The sequence below is a fragment of the Vigna angularis genome, chromosome 5 (genome assembly GCF_016808095.1).
Source record: "Vigna angularis cultivar LongXiaoDou No.4 chromosome 5, ASM1680809v1, whole genome shotgun sequence".
NCBI classification, from domain to species: domain Eukaryota; kingdom Viridiplantae; phylum Streptophyta; class Magnoliopsida; order Fabales; family Fabaceae; genus Vigna; species Vigna angularis.
The window spans coordinates 7524821-7543041 of NC_068974.1; the positions used below are offsets into that span (position 1 = coordinate 7524821).

At 31.4% G+C, this 18221-nt stretch overlaps 1 protein-coding gene across 1 annotated transcript; it reads right to left on the bottom strand.

Annotated features, from left to right (window-relative positions):
- Positions 1-3119: 3119 nt before the first annotated feature.
- Positions 3120-5545, bottom strand: LOC108339680 (protein LIGHT-DEPENDENT SHORT HYPOCOTYLS 7). The gene is made up of 2 exons (XM_017576866.2): positions 4596-5545; positions 3120-3450 (listed from the first exon to the last, which is right to left on the bottom strand). Exon 1 carries the CDS (start codon positions 5213-5215, stop codon positions 4640-4642), a length of 576 nt encoding a protein of 191 aa, XP_017432355.1. The 5' UTR covers positions 5216-5545; the 3' UTR covers positions 3120-3450; positions 4596-4639.
- Between the last annotated feature and the right edge of the window lie 12676 nt (positions 5546-18221).

Below are 18221 nucleotides of genomic sequence, written 5' to 3' on the forward strand. Positions count from 1 at the left end.
CTTGTGCAACATGATAGAACAAAGCATGTGGAGATTGATAAACATTTCATCAAAGAGAAGCTTGAAGCTGGAATAATTTCTTTTTCCTTTGTAAGATCAGAATTGCACTTACTTGATGTTCTCACCAAATGAGTGTCAAGGAAAGTGTTTAATGAGTCTCTATTCAAGTTGGGAATGTGTGATATCCATGCACCAACTTGAGTGGGAGGTTAAGATATGTCAAATATTCTGTTAGTTACAATTTAAGTATTATTATAATTTGTGCAGATGTCATTCCTTTAATAGATAAAGAATCATAGGGTTTGTATGTATATATATACTACACTAATATGTGAAAAAATATATGTTATAAGAGTGTACGAATGAAACGTGAATGAATTTTACAAAATTGTTAAAATATATGTTTATTATTTTGATGAATGTGTGTGAAATAAAACATTATTTTACTCTTTGTTGTGTGTTTGTATTGTGATTTAAGGGTAATAATTATGTTCTTACACAAGAAGTAAATATTGTAGCAAATGAGAAGGCAAGAATAAGTTGGTGCACGAGAAGGATATATTTAGTTATATATTTTTATTTTTAGTTATGTGTGCAAATTCCTAAGAGAAAATTAAATTGCTTAAAATGTATGTGAATGTTAAGGAGTAACAAACACAAATTTTGATTAGGTGACTTATTTCAAGCAACTATTTAGTTGTTTATGTGATTAGCACACTAATATTTGACTACTTGAAGTGACCATTATCTCGATTTAAATGAGTTCACTTAATTTGATTGAACTCTTCTTTTGTCTTAAGGAAATCTTCAACTTCACTTAAGCATAAGCTCAATTTGTGAGAGTTGCGGCACCATCACAAGATATATATAAATGAAGCATATTATAATTTTCTAAATTAATATTGAAGCTATCCTCATAGTTTATAATTACTAAATTTGCATCCTTTCAAAATTAGAATACATTTAATCATCATCCTAGGACAACTTTAACCATCAAAAACTAGTTATCTGAAATCATTAATGTTCCATAGATAAACCTACACAAACATGTGTAAGTATTTCCTATATGTCTAAATCAATTTCTCATGAAAAAGGTTTTAATTTTTGAGATTTTAGTTTAGTGATTGCACTATAGTGTATAGTATTATTATGCTTATAGAACGACAACTAAATTCTTAACAATTACAGCACCACAATCACGGTTCCCATTGGTTAGTGTAACAAATGGGCTGTTTAACTTACTAACAAATTTCACATACAAAATCTAATCACTATAAACAAATTGTTTCAATGCATTTTCCCTGTTATCCAATGTATACATAAAAAGGAAAAAGAAAATCTAACTTAACCACAAAATTACCAAATATCTCTCATAAGCAATATAGTCTCAAGAAATCAAGTCACTCATGTATAAAATTGTCTATAATTGATTTTGGCTTTTGTTGCTTAAGAAATCACATAAAGGCAAATTAATGATTATAATTAATAGATAACAAACCAAACTTATCACAAACAATACAATGCAACCTCTCATTATTGTCATTTCAATGCAATAATTCAACCTGTCAATCATTTTTAAATAAGAACTAATAATTCAATCAAACACCTGCGTAATAAATCATGATTTAGTTTATAAATCATATAAAATATTTTCTTTATTCCAATCCAAAATTATGGAACCAACGGAAAAAAAAAACTTAAACTGTGGAGATATTTAGATTTATTTTGTCAAGGCTATACCCATGTTGCTGATGTATATATTAGTTTTCAATATATACAGTAAGTCAATGTTTTTTGCCGTTATCAATTACACTTGAAAACACTTGTAACTGACCCAGAAATTTCAAGCAGTAGGATTAAAATAGGGAAAAATATAAATGTTTATCCCATTATTTCTTCATGAAAAGTTGAGAGATTTGGAAATGCAATAAGTAATGCTATAGTAAAGTTAAGTAGAGAGAGATAAGGAGGAAACATACCAAAATCAGAAGAAGGAAGGAAAATAGATATGTATAATTACTCATAAGATTTAATAATGTCTTACTATCAGAAAAAAAAAACTTTAGATTAATAAAGACAATTAAACATGAATAGCAATACTATGATAATTATAGAAGAATTGAAATTAAGTGGAGACATGTGTCCCCATATTGCTTAATATAAGTTCATCCTTAAGAGCTCAGAATGATCCTCAGTGGACATATTTTCTCGTAAAAGTCAAAGGATTCATCCTAACTGCTCTTAAAAGCATGTAATTGATTGATTGTTTCCTTCTTTGGCAAAAATTTTCATAAATTTGTCTGAAGAGATGAGGTGAAACTAGAGTCACAAGTTTTAGACAGAAGTGACAGCTTCCTATCAAATGATCGAACACCCTCCCCACAAAAGAAAAAAAAAAGTAACCAGAATAGCTCCATTCTTCAAATGACGAGGTTTAGTATCAAATCTTTGTCCCTTTGTCAGTAATTGAAAGATGAGTCTAAGATGAGTCTAAACCGTTGATTTAATCATGAAAATTAGAAATCAGGTGAAATATAATTGGTTTAAATTATAAACTGAAGAGACAGCAGAGGGATCCGATGAATTTTGTATTAACTGACTTGGATTATGCACTCATGTGGGTCATCATCTTTCTTATGTGTGGCCATATATTGCACTGATTGTGGAAAAGTTTCAGTCCAACATCAGATTTTTCTTCTTTAACCCAATTCAGTAACTTCCTACTTCTAACTTATTGCAGATCTATCTCACTAATTCTCATATATATATATAAACGTATTATGTATCATGCATGGGCATGCTGAAATTATGTATTATGCATGTGCTATGCTACTGGCAAGGTGTAATGTATGTATAGTTGTACGTAGACTTATAAGTGACCAAAACTATTCTCATACTGTGTTTAAGTTAGACATAAATTTAAGTCTGACTTATAAGTGTGAGACATAAAAACTCTTTTATGTTTGATACCTATTGGTCAAACATAAATTTTGGCTAGTTTTTCACTTCTAATTCTTACATGTTAATTTATTGACATGATAAGTTATTTTTGTGTCACTGATACAATGCTATGAGCATTCTATAATTCAGACAAAGCATAATAATCATACACCAGAATATCAGAAGAAACTAAGCAGAAATATTTCAATGAAAATTGAACATACAATGCATCATACACACTGCTTGGAAGAAAATTCGAAGTTATTTTCACCCCACTATGCTTGATATGTTACTGAGGCATAAGGGTGAATACAGTAGGACTTACCCAATACTAACTCTTCATGAACTTCAGTCTAAATTTTCATTCAAATAACAAAACACACAGAGAAAGGTTTAACTTGACCCAAGGACATTGATAGAGTCAATTTGCAGAGCTGCAGCTAAGGTTTTGTAACACATATACAAGGCCTATAGTAACAGACTCAGGACTTTGAAATCATTTTGGGAGACCTGAAACAATCCAAGAAGAACATGAAAAATCAGATGCATTTTGAAGATTATAATGCCAACAATTCAATATGTTTTTAACATATTACAATTAGTCCTAATTAAGCTAGGATTTATAAAATAAAAATTGCAAGAATTGAAGATATTGTATGGTCATGATGATGCCTTTGCATGCACAGTGTTTGGTAGTGGGGAAGAGAACAGTGTAATTCATGTACGGTGGTCAGATATACATATTGCAGCACCAAACAAAAAGGGACTTCCATATACATGTTTAATACTAATTAATAAGAAGAGAAAAAAAAACAAAATATTAGCATAAGACAAAGTTTTATAAAAACTAGAGACCCGGGGTTCTGGTACACTAATATGTATAATATATAATAAAGCTCAATACCAGCAGTTGAAGACAAGAAACTCTCCAAACATCTACTTCAAGCTCAGATTTTGAATTGAACCCTCTTTTTTTTTTCAAAAAAATATATATTACTTAACTCTTATATGTTGTATTATCAAAGGGGTTATCCCATTTGTGGAAGATAGTGGGAATCCAAAAGAAGTAAGATTGTGTGGAAAAGCAAACATGTACATTTATATAATAAGCACCATAGAAATGTTATGAAATTCAAAAACCACAATCTTGCATGTGAGAAAGGACAAATAGAGAATGGATGTGAGAGTACTCCATAGGCCCTATCAAATCCTCATTAAATCAAATATTGTGCGAAAACAAAAATAAAAATGAAGGTAAAGTGAACAAGCACTGTTATTATGTCATTTATCAAAATTATATATGATGTTTAGGGTTTAGAAAAGCCCATGGATCACTAGGGTTTGCTATATGAATGAAGTATAAGATGCATTATAGGTGAGATAAAAATTGACCCTATAACACCTTCAAAGGACTCTTTATGTGTTTGGTGCGATTTCCTTTTGTAGTAAACTTGGTTTAGAAAATTCAACCAGCTGTAGACACTCACCTAAACAAGTTATTGTCCAAATTAATGATCTTGTTAATTGTTCAATTATATGATCTTCTTATGCAGATAATATAATGTCAATGATTCAAACAGCACCAAGTCTTTTCCGTGTCAACCTCTGAAAATATCAGCAAATCTATAACAGTGAGTGAGGAAAAACTAATTTACCATTGTTATTATTAAGCAGAAGAAGAAGATGCCAAACAAAAATTTTACTGCTGCAAAGGTAAGTTTGAGCTGTCCCCGTTGGGCTTGATGAGATTCCTCTTCTTCTTTTTCTTCTTATAAGGGATCCCTCTTGCTTTAGCTTGAGAGTCTCGAATCTCACGGAGATAAACTCTTATGGCACCACTGGCAAATGGATTAGTCTCAGGCAAGCCTCCATTTTCTTCATATGCAGCTCTTAGCCTTCCAATGAGAGCATCAAGGCTCCCCCAAGCTTGTTTTAGAGGGCAAGTGCAAGGACCAGGTGGCTCAACTTGACCAAAGAAGAGACACCCTTGAGCATGCACTTTAGTCTTCCCAAACTGATCCAAGTACCTTAGAAAATCCAGCACTTGGTTGGAATTGCACTGTGATAGTGCCACAGGAGGCCTTTGGTTCCTCAAGTACTGCCCAAAAGTGTTCCAATCCCTTCTCTTCTGAGATTCATACCTACTCAGAGGATGTTGTTGTTGTTGTTGCTGATGTTGTTGTAGCTGCTGCTGATGATCAGAAACAATAGCAGAAGTAGCAGAAGAAGAAGATCTTGATGATCCTTCTGCTATGTCTTTTCCTTTGGTGGACATATCTGAGTCAGTATTGGTGATGGTAATTCATTTAGTATTTGATTTTGTGAAGCAAGGAAGAAAGGGAAGGTTTTGGTTTTGGTTTTGGAAGGGAGAAGACAATAGAATAGCAGTGGAAGAAAATGACAAATTTTTTTTTGGAGGATCACATCAAAGGGGACTAGTGAGGAGACATGGAATGGGACCAATGAAAGTGCTTTAGCCTTCTTTTTCTTCCTTCCCTACATTATCTTGCTTTAATGGTACTATTAGCATTAAGCATACTTTATAATTTTGTTTCCTCTTATTTTTATTTTTTTTAATTATTATGCTCCCATCATCAAAGGTGTCATTATTGGGTAACTTAGCGTAATTAGCACTGTGGTTATACCCAATCACCATTAAATAACAGTCTAGGTCCTCTAGCATTAAGGGCTTGTTTGCCACCTAAAAGAAAATTTTGGGATTACAAGTTAAACTTAGTGACTTCCGTAACCTATTCTATAACTCATTGTCATTGCACAAAAGTATGGTGTTACATCTCTTTCACTTGCTCATCAACCACAATACTTTTCAATTCTATTTACCCTATACCTCTTACTAATAAAAGGAATTCCACCCAAAAGTTCAATGCAAAATTCTAACGATAAATAACAGTCTTTTTTACTGTAATATTACACAAATTATATAGTTGAATTTCAATAGAATAAATTTCTCTTTCTTTTTGGAGGAAACAATAAAGCAAAGAATAATTTTGAGTGGAGGAAGGGTTGTTACTTGCTTGATTGATGAAGTATCTGATCGGAAAATCTTATATTAAAATATTTTATGTATATATGCTTAAGGTCTGTACTACTCCATTTCAACACCTAGTTTATGGCATAATCATAATATCTAGAATTCATATGCATATTGACATAAAAACTCACATGTGACCAACAAATTTTGTTGTTGTGGTCATTTCTTTTATATTGAAATATCTTGTACAAACAACTTTACCTTTTAACTTTTAACTTTTCTTTACCAACTGATTAAGATAAGTTTTGTTTTCAATTCTACACTTTTCTTTGGCCCTGCTATAGAAGTTACCTTTTTATAGACATATTATATTATATTATATATATATAGACATATTATATTATATCATATTATATATATATATATATATATATTACTTTTAAGAACTTCTTCAGTTAAATGTTACAGCCAATAACTATTAGATTATGAAAAAAAACGTAAAAATGGAAATTAATTATCATTACAGTTAATTCTAAAATAACGCAATCTCTCTTATCTATATATACAAAGATGTTTTAAATTAGAAGTGTAAATTATTAATATCAGTCAAAAGATTATTTTATTAGGAAAATCAGGCACAATATTAAATGGTCATTTTCATTACCAAGGTTAGTATAATATAATATAATATATATATATATATATATATATATATATATATATATATATATATATATATATATATATATATATATATATATATATATATATATATATATATATTATACTTTGAATTTGAATTTAAATTATGATATTCAAATCAATTATATTTTTGTGAGTTTGTTGTGTTGAGTTTTTTTAATTCATACAATTAGAATTAAGTTGATAATAAATTTACACTAATGCTAAGGAAAACGATTTTTTATAATTAACAGTGATTTTTAAACTAATGTATATTCAAACGAGGTAAAAAAGGGTGGGTTTTTGTTCTTAGTTCGGAACTGAATGAAAAAATAGTGGATTTCTGTCTCGATTCACCATTACCCAAAGGAGAAAACCAAAAAAGTCGGGCTTTTTGGCGTAGGTCCTTAAAATCAAAATTTTATTTAAAACATGGAACACTTTATTCCAGTGTGTTAGGCTATAATCGAGGTCATGGACCCTTTTCTGTTTTAGTTTTCACCATGACTGATGTCAAAATGCTGCATTTCTTTTTTAATAGTGGTTTTATTTCTATAACATCTCTTATCATAAAAACAGACCTACATACCAAACCAAAATATTCACAACACAAAAATACTGTAACATCCCAAAAATACAGTATACAACCATATAAGAGAATAATCACATATTAATAATATTACAAGTCAGTCTTACAAAAGATAGTACGTTCAGTTATGGCCGAACGGTCTTACAAACTAGTAGGGAGTTAAAATTGTACAATGGCTACAACTAAAATGAACGGTTTACAAAATAAACTTATACTGAACGCTATCTACGAAAGAAGAGGCCAACAACTGACCGAACGGTCCTAAGGTTCAATCTTCATTTCCACCTCTTCCAGTGCTTCTTCCAACAACTCTTCTCCTTCTGCTCACATCCACCCGGATGATCATTGCAACAGGACAAACAACCGAACGTACAACACAGACAAGACAATAAATAGGGTAAGCTTATGTAATTTAATTAATTCAATAAAACATACAATTTTCATGATTAAATCAAACAACAACCAAATCATAATTCATACATCATGGCATGCAAAGAACGACCACTTGACTCTGACTGTCCGGATTGTATGAATTCTGTGTAGCTACGACGTTCGTGCACCCGAGTGATGTAGTAATTGGGATACCCTCAACAGCTACCACCCGAGGTTAATCCGTTCCGTCCAAGTTAACCTTATGGACTAGGACCTCCTGCCATTCCCATACATGACTTACTCCTCTCTACGTGAGAATGAGTAATCACGGAATATCAGGATAAATGCCGCTAAGCTTTTCCCACATTCATACTTTACCATTCAATGATCACTTTCTGAAATATTCCTCCCTGGAATACTCTTTCATAACCAAACTATTGAACAAGCGCTACTGAGACGGGACCCAACGCTTGGTTTAAGACCGAGCACTGTAGAAACCGACACTATTGAACGAGCGTTGGTCCAAGACCAAGCACTTATCAATAACGAGCGCTACTGAGACCAAAAGCTTGGTCCAAGAACGAGCACTACTAAACTTAAATAAAAATGAAGGAGTATATATATATATACAATTACGCCACTCTTACTTTTAATGAAGAATAACGATAATATCTACGACTTTACGTATTATAGAATACATTAACTAAACTGTTTAGGAAACCTAAAGATGGACTATACTTAGAACAAACACTCATTTACATATATCTAATAATATAAAATGATCGTCATTAACTAAATTCTCTACAGAAGAAGAATTTAGTTTAGACGGACGCTCAAAGGAAAACCGAATGGTCAATACTGACTCTCGGTTACAGTTTACATAATTCTGCAGAGTATTACAAAATGACTCTTAGACAATATCCCTAAAGCATGAGAATCAGTTAAGACCCTACACTTCCATGAAGAATCGAACGATCACGAATGACGCTCGACCACAATTACAGAATTTACTCAGAATACTGCAGTTTGAAGATCGAACCCTATTTCAACTCAGTTCACACCATTTATCAAGCATCCACCCACACATCCAAACATGCAGTAATCAAACAAAGTATCATACAAACATACAGCCATTCAGAACAAGAATCTTAATCAAATTATATAAGCTTCCCTTACCTCTAATGTAGTCGAACGCTCACAGATGCAGAATAGGATTCACCTCTACTAGAGACCTTAGCGTTCTACAGTCACGCTTTTAAAAAAACTAAACCAAACAGAAGACCGGAAATACTCAGTATAAGATGGTCCACTCATGCAACCAGAAATCTAGGTTTGCATGTGAAATGAAACGAACGTTCTAAGGAGAAAGTAACTCACCGGCTTGAAACCACAACGTGATCGGTTTAAATGAAAGCTCTTGACGCCGGGAGAGTTCAAACGGTGCCTGAGGGGTGATCGGAAGAAGAAAAGATGAGAATTTCTTAGAGAGAAGGTGGAGATGGTAGAGAGAAGGAGGAGATTCAGAAGGTTGAAGATGAAGGGTGCATGCAGAGAAGTGGCACGAAAATTTGAAAGTTTAATTTTTACTCCTACCGTCAAAACCGTTCGTCCAATCTGCATCACACACCTGTCTTCCACTTTCTGAATTTCAGACACCCCTTTCCCTTACACATGTACTCCACTAAGTTGGGGTTTTAAGGGTTCTGACAAATACAATCCAAAATATTATTTTCAATGAAATACATAATTATAAATATAAATCATCTTAATATACAAAGTATTATGACTATAAATCAACTCAATTATAATATGCTAATGTAAAACATATTATATCCAAATAACTACGCACTATTGTATAGTTGTATTACATGTTTTTAAGGGTTTTTCGTAATGGACTTCTCGAAAATTGAAAGAGGAGTCTTGAATCACTATACAAGACACATGATTTCAATTATTTTATATTAATTCCAAACGATGGAGAAAAAAATTCATTAAATCCAAATATTACTGTTTTCCAGACAGTTGTAAAATGGGCACGAATAGTGGTCGTCATCCAATACATTACATAGTAATCGCACTCATATGAGCTAGTTTTTCTATCACACTACAATATATCGCAATCATTATAAATAGTTAATGAAGATCGTTTTGAAATCGAGGCAGTATACCCCTATAAAAAAAGTTGTCAACTAAAAGTCTGTTGTATAGGGATTTGCAGGGTTTTTGGCCTCGGTTCCCTATATAACCAAGGTAGTATACCCCTTTATGCTTCAGTTCCCTTTTAATTGAGGCCTATAAGTTCGCTAAATCTACAAAAATGTCACTGTGTTATGTTATGCTTTAGTTTTATCAAAATCAAAATCTATTGGACGCATTAAAAGTTGATTTGTGCACTAGTGTTAAATGAATTCATCAAAGTTAATTTAATTCAAATATATAATAAATATAAAATAAAAATAATATTAATTTGATTTATTATTATTATTGTTATTGTTATTATTATAATTATAAGTTATAGTTATAACAATTATAGAAATGGTGGTTAGTAAATTGATATTGGTTACAACGATCATTAGAGTGAAAATAGTTGTGATAAAGATAGTGACATGAAAAAAATTATAATGATGATTATATCAGTATTAAAAAATGTGTCTTTAATGATTATTCTTTAGTGCAATCATTGTTGTTGATGAAGTTGTTGTTTCTCAACGATAACTTCAAATCATTATCATATGTATTATATATGACAAACCTTACAGTGGAGAGAAGCATCATGGCATTAATGGGAGCTTTGGTGACTAACCTTGCAAACTATCGTGTTAAGCATGAATGACCAATAGTTGAAATGAAAAGTATGAACAACTGGAAGCAATAACAACAAGCACAAATGATCAACAACAATAGTGGTGAGTACAAATGACATTAAGAACAAGCGACAATGAAAAAGATGAACAAATCTCCAAGGAAGGAGAAAAACACAAGATAAAAATATGTTCAAAACCACTATATAAACAAGGATATATATCGATAATTATTTTTAAGTTGTCCTCATATTCACTTTACAATAATGGTTGTTTATATATAGTCATTTGTTGCATATATCAAATTTATCCAACTTCGATCCATTGTTATCTGTAAAAACCAACACCTCTACTTTTAGATGGAGCAAAGAAACAGTTAAGCGCACATGTAATTAAGGGTTTCCCAATCTATTCGATAATGTATTTGGTTTGATCATAAAAGATTATGGTTTCATATAAAAAGAACAAGTTCACTCATTTCAAGTACTTAAGATCATAAACTCATTAGAGTTTAAGACTTACCTCGAAATCATAACAAATCATTTATAATGCATGTGAGATACGAAATGGATCATATAAAACATACATTTCCTAAGTTGTATTCACAACTTACCCAACTAAACTATTTGCTTCAATGCTTTCAGTTTGTCATTGTAAGCATAGCGGAAAAATAGCTACATGCTTAGTGGCTTGTAGTTAGCCGAATTAAGGTTCAACATGAACAATGATAACAATGATATACTAACCACAACATAGTTTCCCCACAACTTGCATGATGCCTCTAAAAAGCTAATAACAAAATACAATTGTTAAAAATAGACCTAGTATACATTAAGGAGTTTAACAAAGAGGAAAAATCATTGCTTGTCAAACAGACCCTCAAACTAACACATTAATAGTCTATTTCTAAACCATTTGCTAAAACTCTTTAATTTTCAATGTCTATGGTGAAAAAACTTCTTTATCCAAAAATGCAACACATAGACACACATTTCATATTCAAATGTACATTCATAATTCATCAACATCACAAGAACATAGACATTAGATTGAAATGCTAACCTTGAAGAAAATGCACAGATAGTGAAGGCAACTTAGAGGAGGAAAGAATGTGACGACCACACAAAAATACCATAACACACCACTAGAGAATGGCCAAACGCACACCACACATTGTAGCTTCAACAACAATACAAACTCACCACACCAGCAATGCACTAGAGGAACGACAATGACGAGAGCTTCACCCCCACAGACAAACACTTCACCCACCCACCACAGCAAGAGCTTCAACCACCAATGGCAATCAGCAACGACAAACAATGGCTTCACCCATCCATCTCGACGATAACTTCAACCACGAATGCCAACCAGCAACGACAAATGAAAACTTCACCCAACCACCATGGAAAGAGATTGAACCACCAATGGCAACTAGCGAAAGCGAACGACAGCTTCACCCAGCCACCATGGCAAGAGCTTCAACCACCAATGGCAACCAACGACGACATAGAACAAAAAAAATCACACAAAACAAAAGCAAAGAACGGGGCATAGAGTGAAAAGACCAAAGAAACAAACGAAACACAAAGATAGTGGACGAGAATAAAAGAATAGGAAAAAGCATAGAGAAGGGAGAAAGTGAAGCACAATGGAAGAATATCAAACATTTTATACTTGTTATAGTAACTATCTAGTATATAAAATGTTCACCAATATTACAGTTTTGCCTCTATACTACTTTCTATACCGGTTCTAGGTCTAACCTATATAGAAACATGACTTTCTATACCGGTTTCACTTAGATTTGGTATAGAAAATTTTGTAATTTATTACAGTATTTTGCTACTGTGTCACTTCTGAGTCCAACCATTATAGAAAAGCTTTTTATATTTACAATATTACTATTCTATCACTTTTTATACTTGGTAGATTTTAACTGGTATAAAAAATCACTCTGAAAAATGTATTTTATAATAATGCAAAGAAAATAAAATAAAATAAATAAGAACATAGTTATTGGATTCCAAATTTGTAATGGGTATAGAAGAAATACAAGATTGATACATTAGTATTTTATTGTGACAGAATAAATAAATAAATGCTTAAAATGGTTACTAAACACTAGTCAATTATATACATTATTTGACGAACTAGTCCATCGCATAGTTTCTTTTAAAAAAAAATAGAAAATGAATAAACCTAAGCTTATATAGAAAAGTAAATTTAAATCATTATAAATATATAATCTTAAAATATTTGAAATTTCTTTCTCTTAATTAAATTTAGTAAATCATTCATTGGGTGACTTAGGTTTGATATGTGTTAGGTAAGGTGGCAAAGAGTGTTCTCGTTCCTCATTGAAGAAACATAATTTTCTAGAGGAATTCCCAGATGAAACTTAATCGTATTGAATGAAAAATTTTCAATTTGTGAACCTCACAATTAAAGATTAATTACTAGTTACTAGACTCCACTAACTTGAATAATTTGATTTTGACTCTTGTGAAACTAAGGATATGGTTGCACATTACAAAGATACTATATTTTAATTTACCTCTTATAGCTTTTCCCTCTTATAATACATTATAATAAGTAGGTAATCATTAACTAAAAGCTTAGTGAAAGTTAATTAAGAATTCTAATACCCACTACCCACTTCCTAAGACTAGTCCAATATATCTCAACCAATGTTACATATTTTTCTTCCAAAGTCATTACCAAATTGCCCCTTCATGTTTCTTATGGATGTGGACCCTATAAAATGGAATTATCTTGGTTTGTCACAATTTCTTTGGCACAACCAACAATTTGTAGGATCTAGTATAGTTCAATTAAATCTTCTTAGACAAGATCAAGATCAAAACCTTTTGTTTATATATATATATATATATATATATATATATATATATATATATATATATATATGAGAAAAATGTGATTTAAAGAAATACTTCAATGACATATAATTTAAGATATTAAAAAAAGTATAAGTGTAATTTATTTTTTTAATATTCATAGATATTTTAATACCCAAATCGTGATTATAAAAAAAACAAAATAAATTGAGTCAGAAAATTTTGGGTGGTACTCTCACCCAAAATGGACGATTCATGAGTTTAAAAGAGAAAAATGATGATTTCACTTTCCACTAATTTAATTGATAATCCACTTTAAAAGTAATATAATTATTAAAAATAAACTTTTATATTTATAAAAAAGTTATAATACTAAGGTTTAATAGTTTTTTTTCTCTAATATTTAAAAGGTTTATTTAACGTTATTCTCAATTCTTTTTATCTTAAATTTAGTATTCATTAAAAAATATAATATCTTTTATTAAATTAATATTGTCATCATTTATCGATAACTATATATTGATAATTCTAAGTTTTTTCAACCTTCATTCTCTATGTTTCTATCAACCGTATCGAAGAGAGTAAAGATTGTAAATATTTAAAGTCATAGACACATGTTCAACTCTAAGTCGAATAAACTACTTAATTATTAATATAAAAAAAATTAAATCTAATAATAAATATAAAATAAATATAAAAAATTTATAAAATATTTAAACATTATGGAGCCTATGCAGAATTCAAAATGATATGGTGGTGAATTTGTTGTTTTGTTGAGGCTTGAGGGTTCTAGTATGTTTACTAGCACATAGACTTTTACATGGAAACGTGTATACCAACCATAGCACTTTGGAAATACACTTTAGCACCATGTTTCCATAATTCTGGCAACAAGTCAAATTGTCCAATGACTACTATGCTACGTACCAGTCCTTTGCTTTCACTCACCATATTTCGTATATTAATTATAGAATATGATAAATAAAAGTAATGTCAGGATTTTACAGTCCTTTTACACACATTACTTACAAGATTAAATGGATTATAATAAAATAAACTTTTATATTTTAAAAAAAGTAAAAGAAAATGTTAAATGAATATAAAAAATTTGTATGTAAGGTATCTAATAAATAAATGTATGTGACCGTATTACTTATTTTCATCAATCATTTTTAAAAATTCAATAATTATTCAAAACATATATATAATATTGTTATTACTAATCAATAGTTTTAAGAGACATAATTATTAAAACAAAAATATGCGATAAAAAATTTAAAATTTAAATTTGGTTAAAAAGATTTTATTTTATGTTTTTTAATATAATTTTCATACAAAAAATATAGAGAAAAAATAAAAAAAAAATATTTAAATTAGTTATAACATAAAAAAATTGAAAAAAAATATAACATGTAACTATTCAAATTATTATAACTAAAATATATACAGTGTGAAACTAATATTTACGGTTAAGTAGGATAAGAGAAAGTTACAAAAAACATTTCTCCTTTAAAATGGAACGGAGCAAATAAGAATTGAATGGAAATGTATTTGTCTTACCTCTTTTTTTTTTCTTTTTTTTTTCAAAAATAGAATATAACATGTCAGAAAGGAATAAAGGTGATGAATTGATGTTCTACTATTAAAGAAAGAGAATAAACACACAGAAGAGAAAATACAAGAAAATATCTTAAGTTTCTTATAAATTTTATCATTTTCCTCTTTATTCCATTATTATAAAAAATAAAAATAATTTATAATTTAATTATCCTAAATACTCATACTATATTATATATATATATATATATATATATATATATATATATATATATATATATATATATATATATATATATTTTGTACCGTATATCATGAGCACCACAATGAGCTTAATTGATCATTCATGAGCATAGCATCTGTTGAATATTCTGTGATTATCTGAACACCACAATGAGCTTAATTGAATCAAGGCATGTATTCATCTTGACTGATATTCTTTATGATAAGCTGATTTGAGCAATTACTTCTCTTAAGAGAAAAGGTTTTGAAATGTGTTGAATCATTGCATTGATTGGTTGAAAGCTAAGTTATATCTTGTTTGCTTGAGGACAAGCAAAGTTCTAAGTTTGGGTTGTGATAACGGTTGAAAAACCGTTATTTTTATACTTAATTTTGATAATCAATCAACCCTTTATGACTTAGAAACTAGCTTGTAATCATGTTTTTGCTTATGTTTTGGAAATAAGAGAGTTGGATGGGTTTTATGCTTGGTTTCCCTTGTTTTTGCAGGTTTTAAGATGAATTGAATGGAAGAAGTGAAGTAGCCATAAGTTGGAGTCAGAAAAGGAAGAAAAAGTGCATAAAAGAAGAGCTGCAAGTACCGCTCAGCGGAAATTACCGCTGAGCGGCAGTCTGAAGTCCCGTAGTCACCGCTAAGGGACAAAACTGCAGCTGAGCGTCAAATAGAAGAGTCGCACTTACCGCTGAGCGATAATTACCGCTGAGCGATAATTACCGCTGAGCGCCATTTTTATGGGCATTGGGCCACTTTTCTGTAATCTTTAAGAGTCTATATAAGGCTTTAGTCGACCTAGGGTTAGTATCTTTTGGCAGAACGAAGCAAAATCACACTTTCTTCACCCCTTGGAGGAGGATTTTGGATGCTCAAGCTCCACTCTTCAAATTCTAGGGTTTTATCTTTCATTCTTTCATTATTTTTCATCTAGTTTCACCATGATTATGGTGAACTAAACATTCATTGTTGTTGGGGAATCAATGTAATCCTTTGAAACTCTCGTGTATTGAATTGGATATTTATTTCATATGCTTTCTTTTATTAATTGTTAGGGTTTTTCTTCTATACTCTATGCATGCTTTGTTTAACTCATTCAATTGCATGATCATTGATTTTATTTGTATGGACACATATAGATAAATCTAGACATGAATAAATTCTCCCAATAGTAATATTTCCTAGACATAGGGATAGGAGGATTGGTTGCCTTTAAGCTTCTGTTCAAATGTAATGCATGAATAATTGTTAGGGAGACAAGACATTGTAAACTAGTGATTAGGAGTAGGCTTTCTTCACCAAGACATTGGATTTAAGGTAAATTAGAAAGTGGCATTAACGTTAGTAAAGAAAGACGAATCCTTGAATACATGAGAGTGGATAGGATGAATTGAAAACCCCAACAACATCATCATTCCATATATTTCAATCGTGTTTTGCTTCTATTGTTCAATTGATCAATACATGCATTCATATTTACTTTTTAGTATTTGCATTTAAATTTATAAGACTTCGTTCACAAGTTTAATTTAATCAACAAATCACATAACTGTTTAGGTCGTGAGTCCTTTGGGAAACGATACTTGGTCTTACCATTTATTATTACTTTACGATTCGGTTACGCTTGCCGAGGGTTAACAGCTACGAACTACAAATGTTGTCTAACGGGAAAAAATAATTCATCGAGCATATAAATAGAAGATCTCTCACGAAGAAAATCAAAAGGATAGAATAAAGGATAGCAAGTGCGCAAAGCTTACAACGCCATATCCATCCTATAGAGAATAAGAGAGAAAAAGAGCTCAAAGAAAAGAATATATCTAACCTAAAGAAAAGATAAGAGAAGAGAAAAGAGAAAGAGATATTCTCAAGCTTAAGCGTCAAATCTCTTACTTTTGTAAGATCTTAGAGAGAAACACTTGCGAATGTTTATAGTGTATTGTATTGTATTCATACCCTCTCTTGGAGAGATTTAGTTTAAACTGCTTGTAAGCAATCTTTTTGATTGCAATTATGAAGAGAATTAAAATACTTACAACTAAACTCTTTTTGAGTTGAGGAATCTAGGCACAATAGTCTAGCATCAGGAGTGGTTCGAATACTCAAGAAAATCTCGGCAGGTTGCTGAGTACCAGGAGTGGTGTGAATACTCAAGGAAATCTCGGCGAGGTGATGAGTACCAGGAGTGGTGCAAATACTCAAGGAAATCTTGACGGGTGCCGAATACCAGAGTGGTGCGAATACTCAAAGAAAATCTCGGCGAGGTAATTGAGTACCAAGAGTGGTGTTAATACTCATTTGTAATCGTGTGAAGATTATAGTAGAACACTCTGCGGGAGAGACTAGACGTAGCTTAGTTGGAGCGAACCAATATAAAATCTCTTGTGTTATTCTCTCTTCTCTTTATTAAACGATCTCTTAGAAAACCTGCAGTTGAGCCTTTTACTTGAAAATATGAGAACTTTAGAGCTAACTATCCTTTACTTTTAAGAATAAGTTTTTACAAGCACTATAGTAGAAATTATTCTAATTAGCACGCTGATCTTTTTAAAGCTTATATTTTACGTCAAGCGTTAAGCATTTAAAAGAATATCTCACTCGCTTAACAACTTGTTATATCAGAAGGGTTGCAAAAAACATTTTCCATAAACATTATTCAATTCCACCCCCCCCCCCCCCCCCCCCCCCCCACCCCCTTTCTAGTGTTTTTTAGGTACTTCAAGGACCAGCCCGCCAGTACCAAGGTCAGGGACGACTATCTACGAATTATGCAGGAGAAGAGCAACACATCGAGCAAGGAGCGTCACTCGGTGCAAATGGAGGAATGTTATCATTCGTCGCACCAATTATAGAGGCACATATTTCATAATTGTTCGCCCCACCCAACTTCAAGATGTATAATGGGTCAACTGATCTGGAGGGGTACCTTAAGATGTTTATTAATTGAATGGCATTTCACACAGCGAGTAATGTCATCTAGTTTAGGGCCTTTTCCTTGTCCCTTTAAGGAGAAGCCCTGGACTGGTTTAACTCCCTGCCACCCAATTCACTGGAGAATTTCTCTAGTCTATGAAGTATGTTCGGTTAGCAGTTTGTAGGGAATCGAACACAAGACTTGACTACCCTAGCTCTAACGAGCCTCAAGCAGGAGAAGGAGGAACTCCTAAAGGCTTTCATGGACCGCTATTAGAAGACC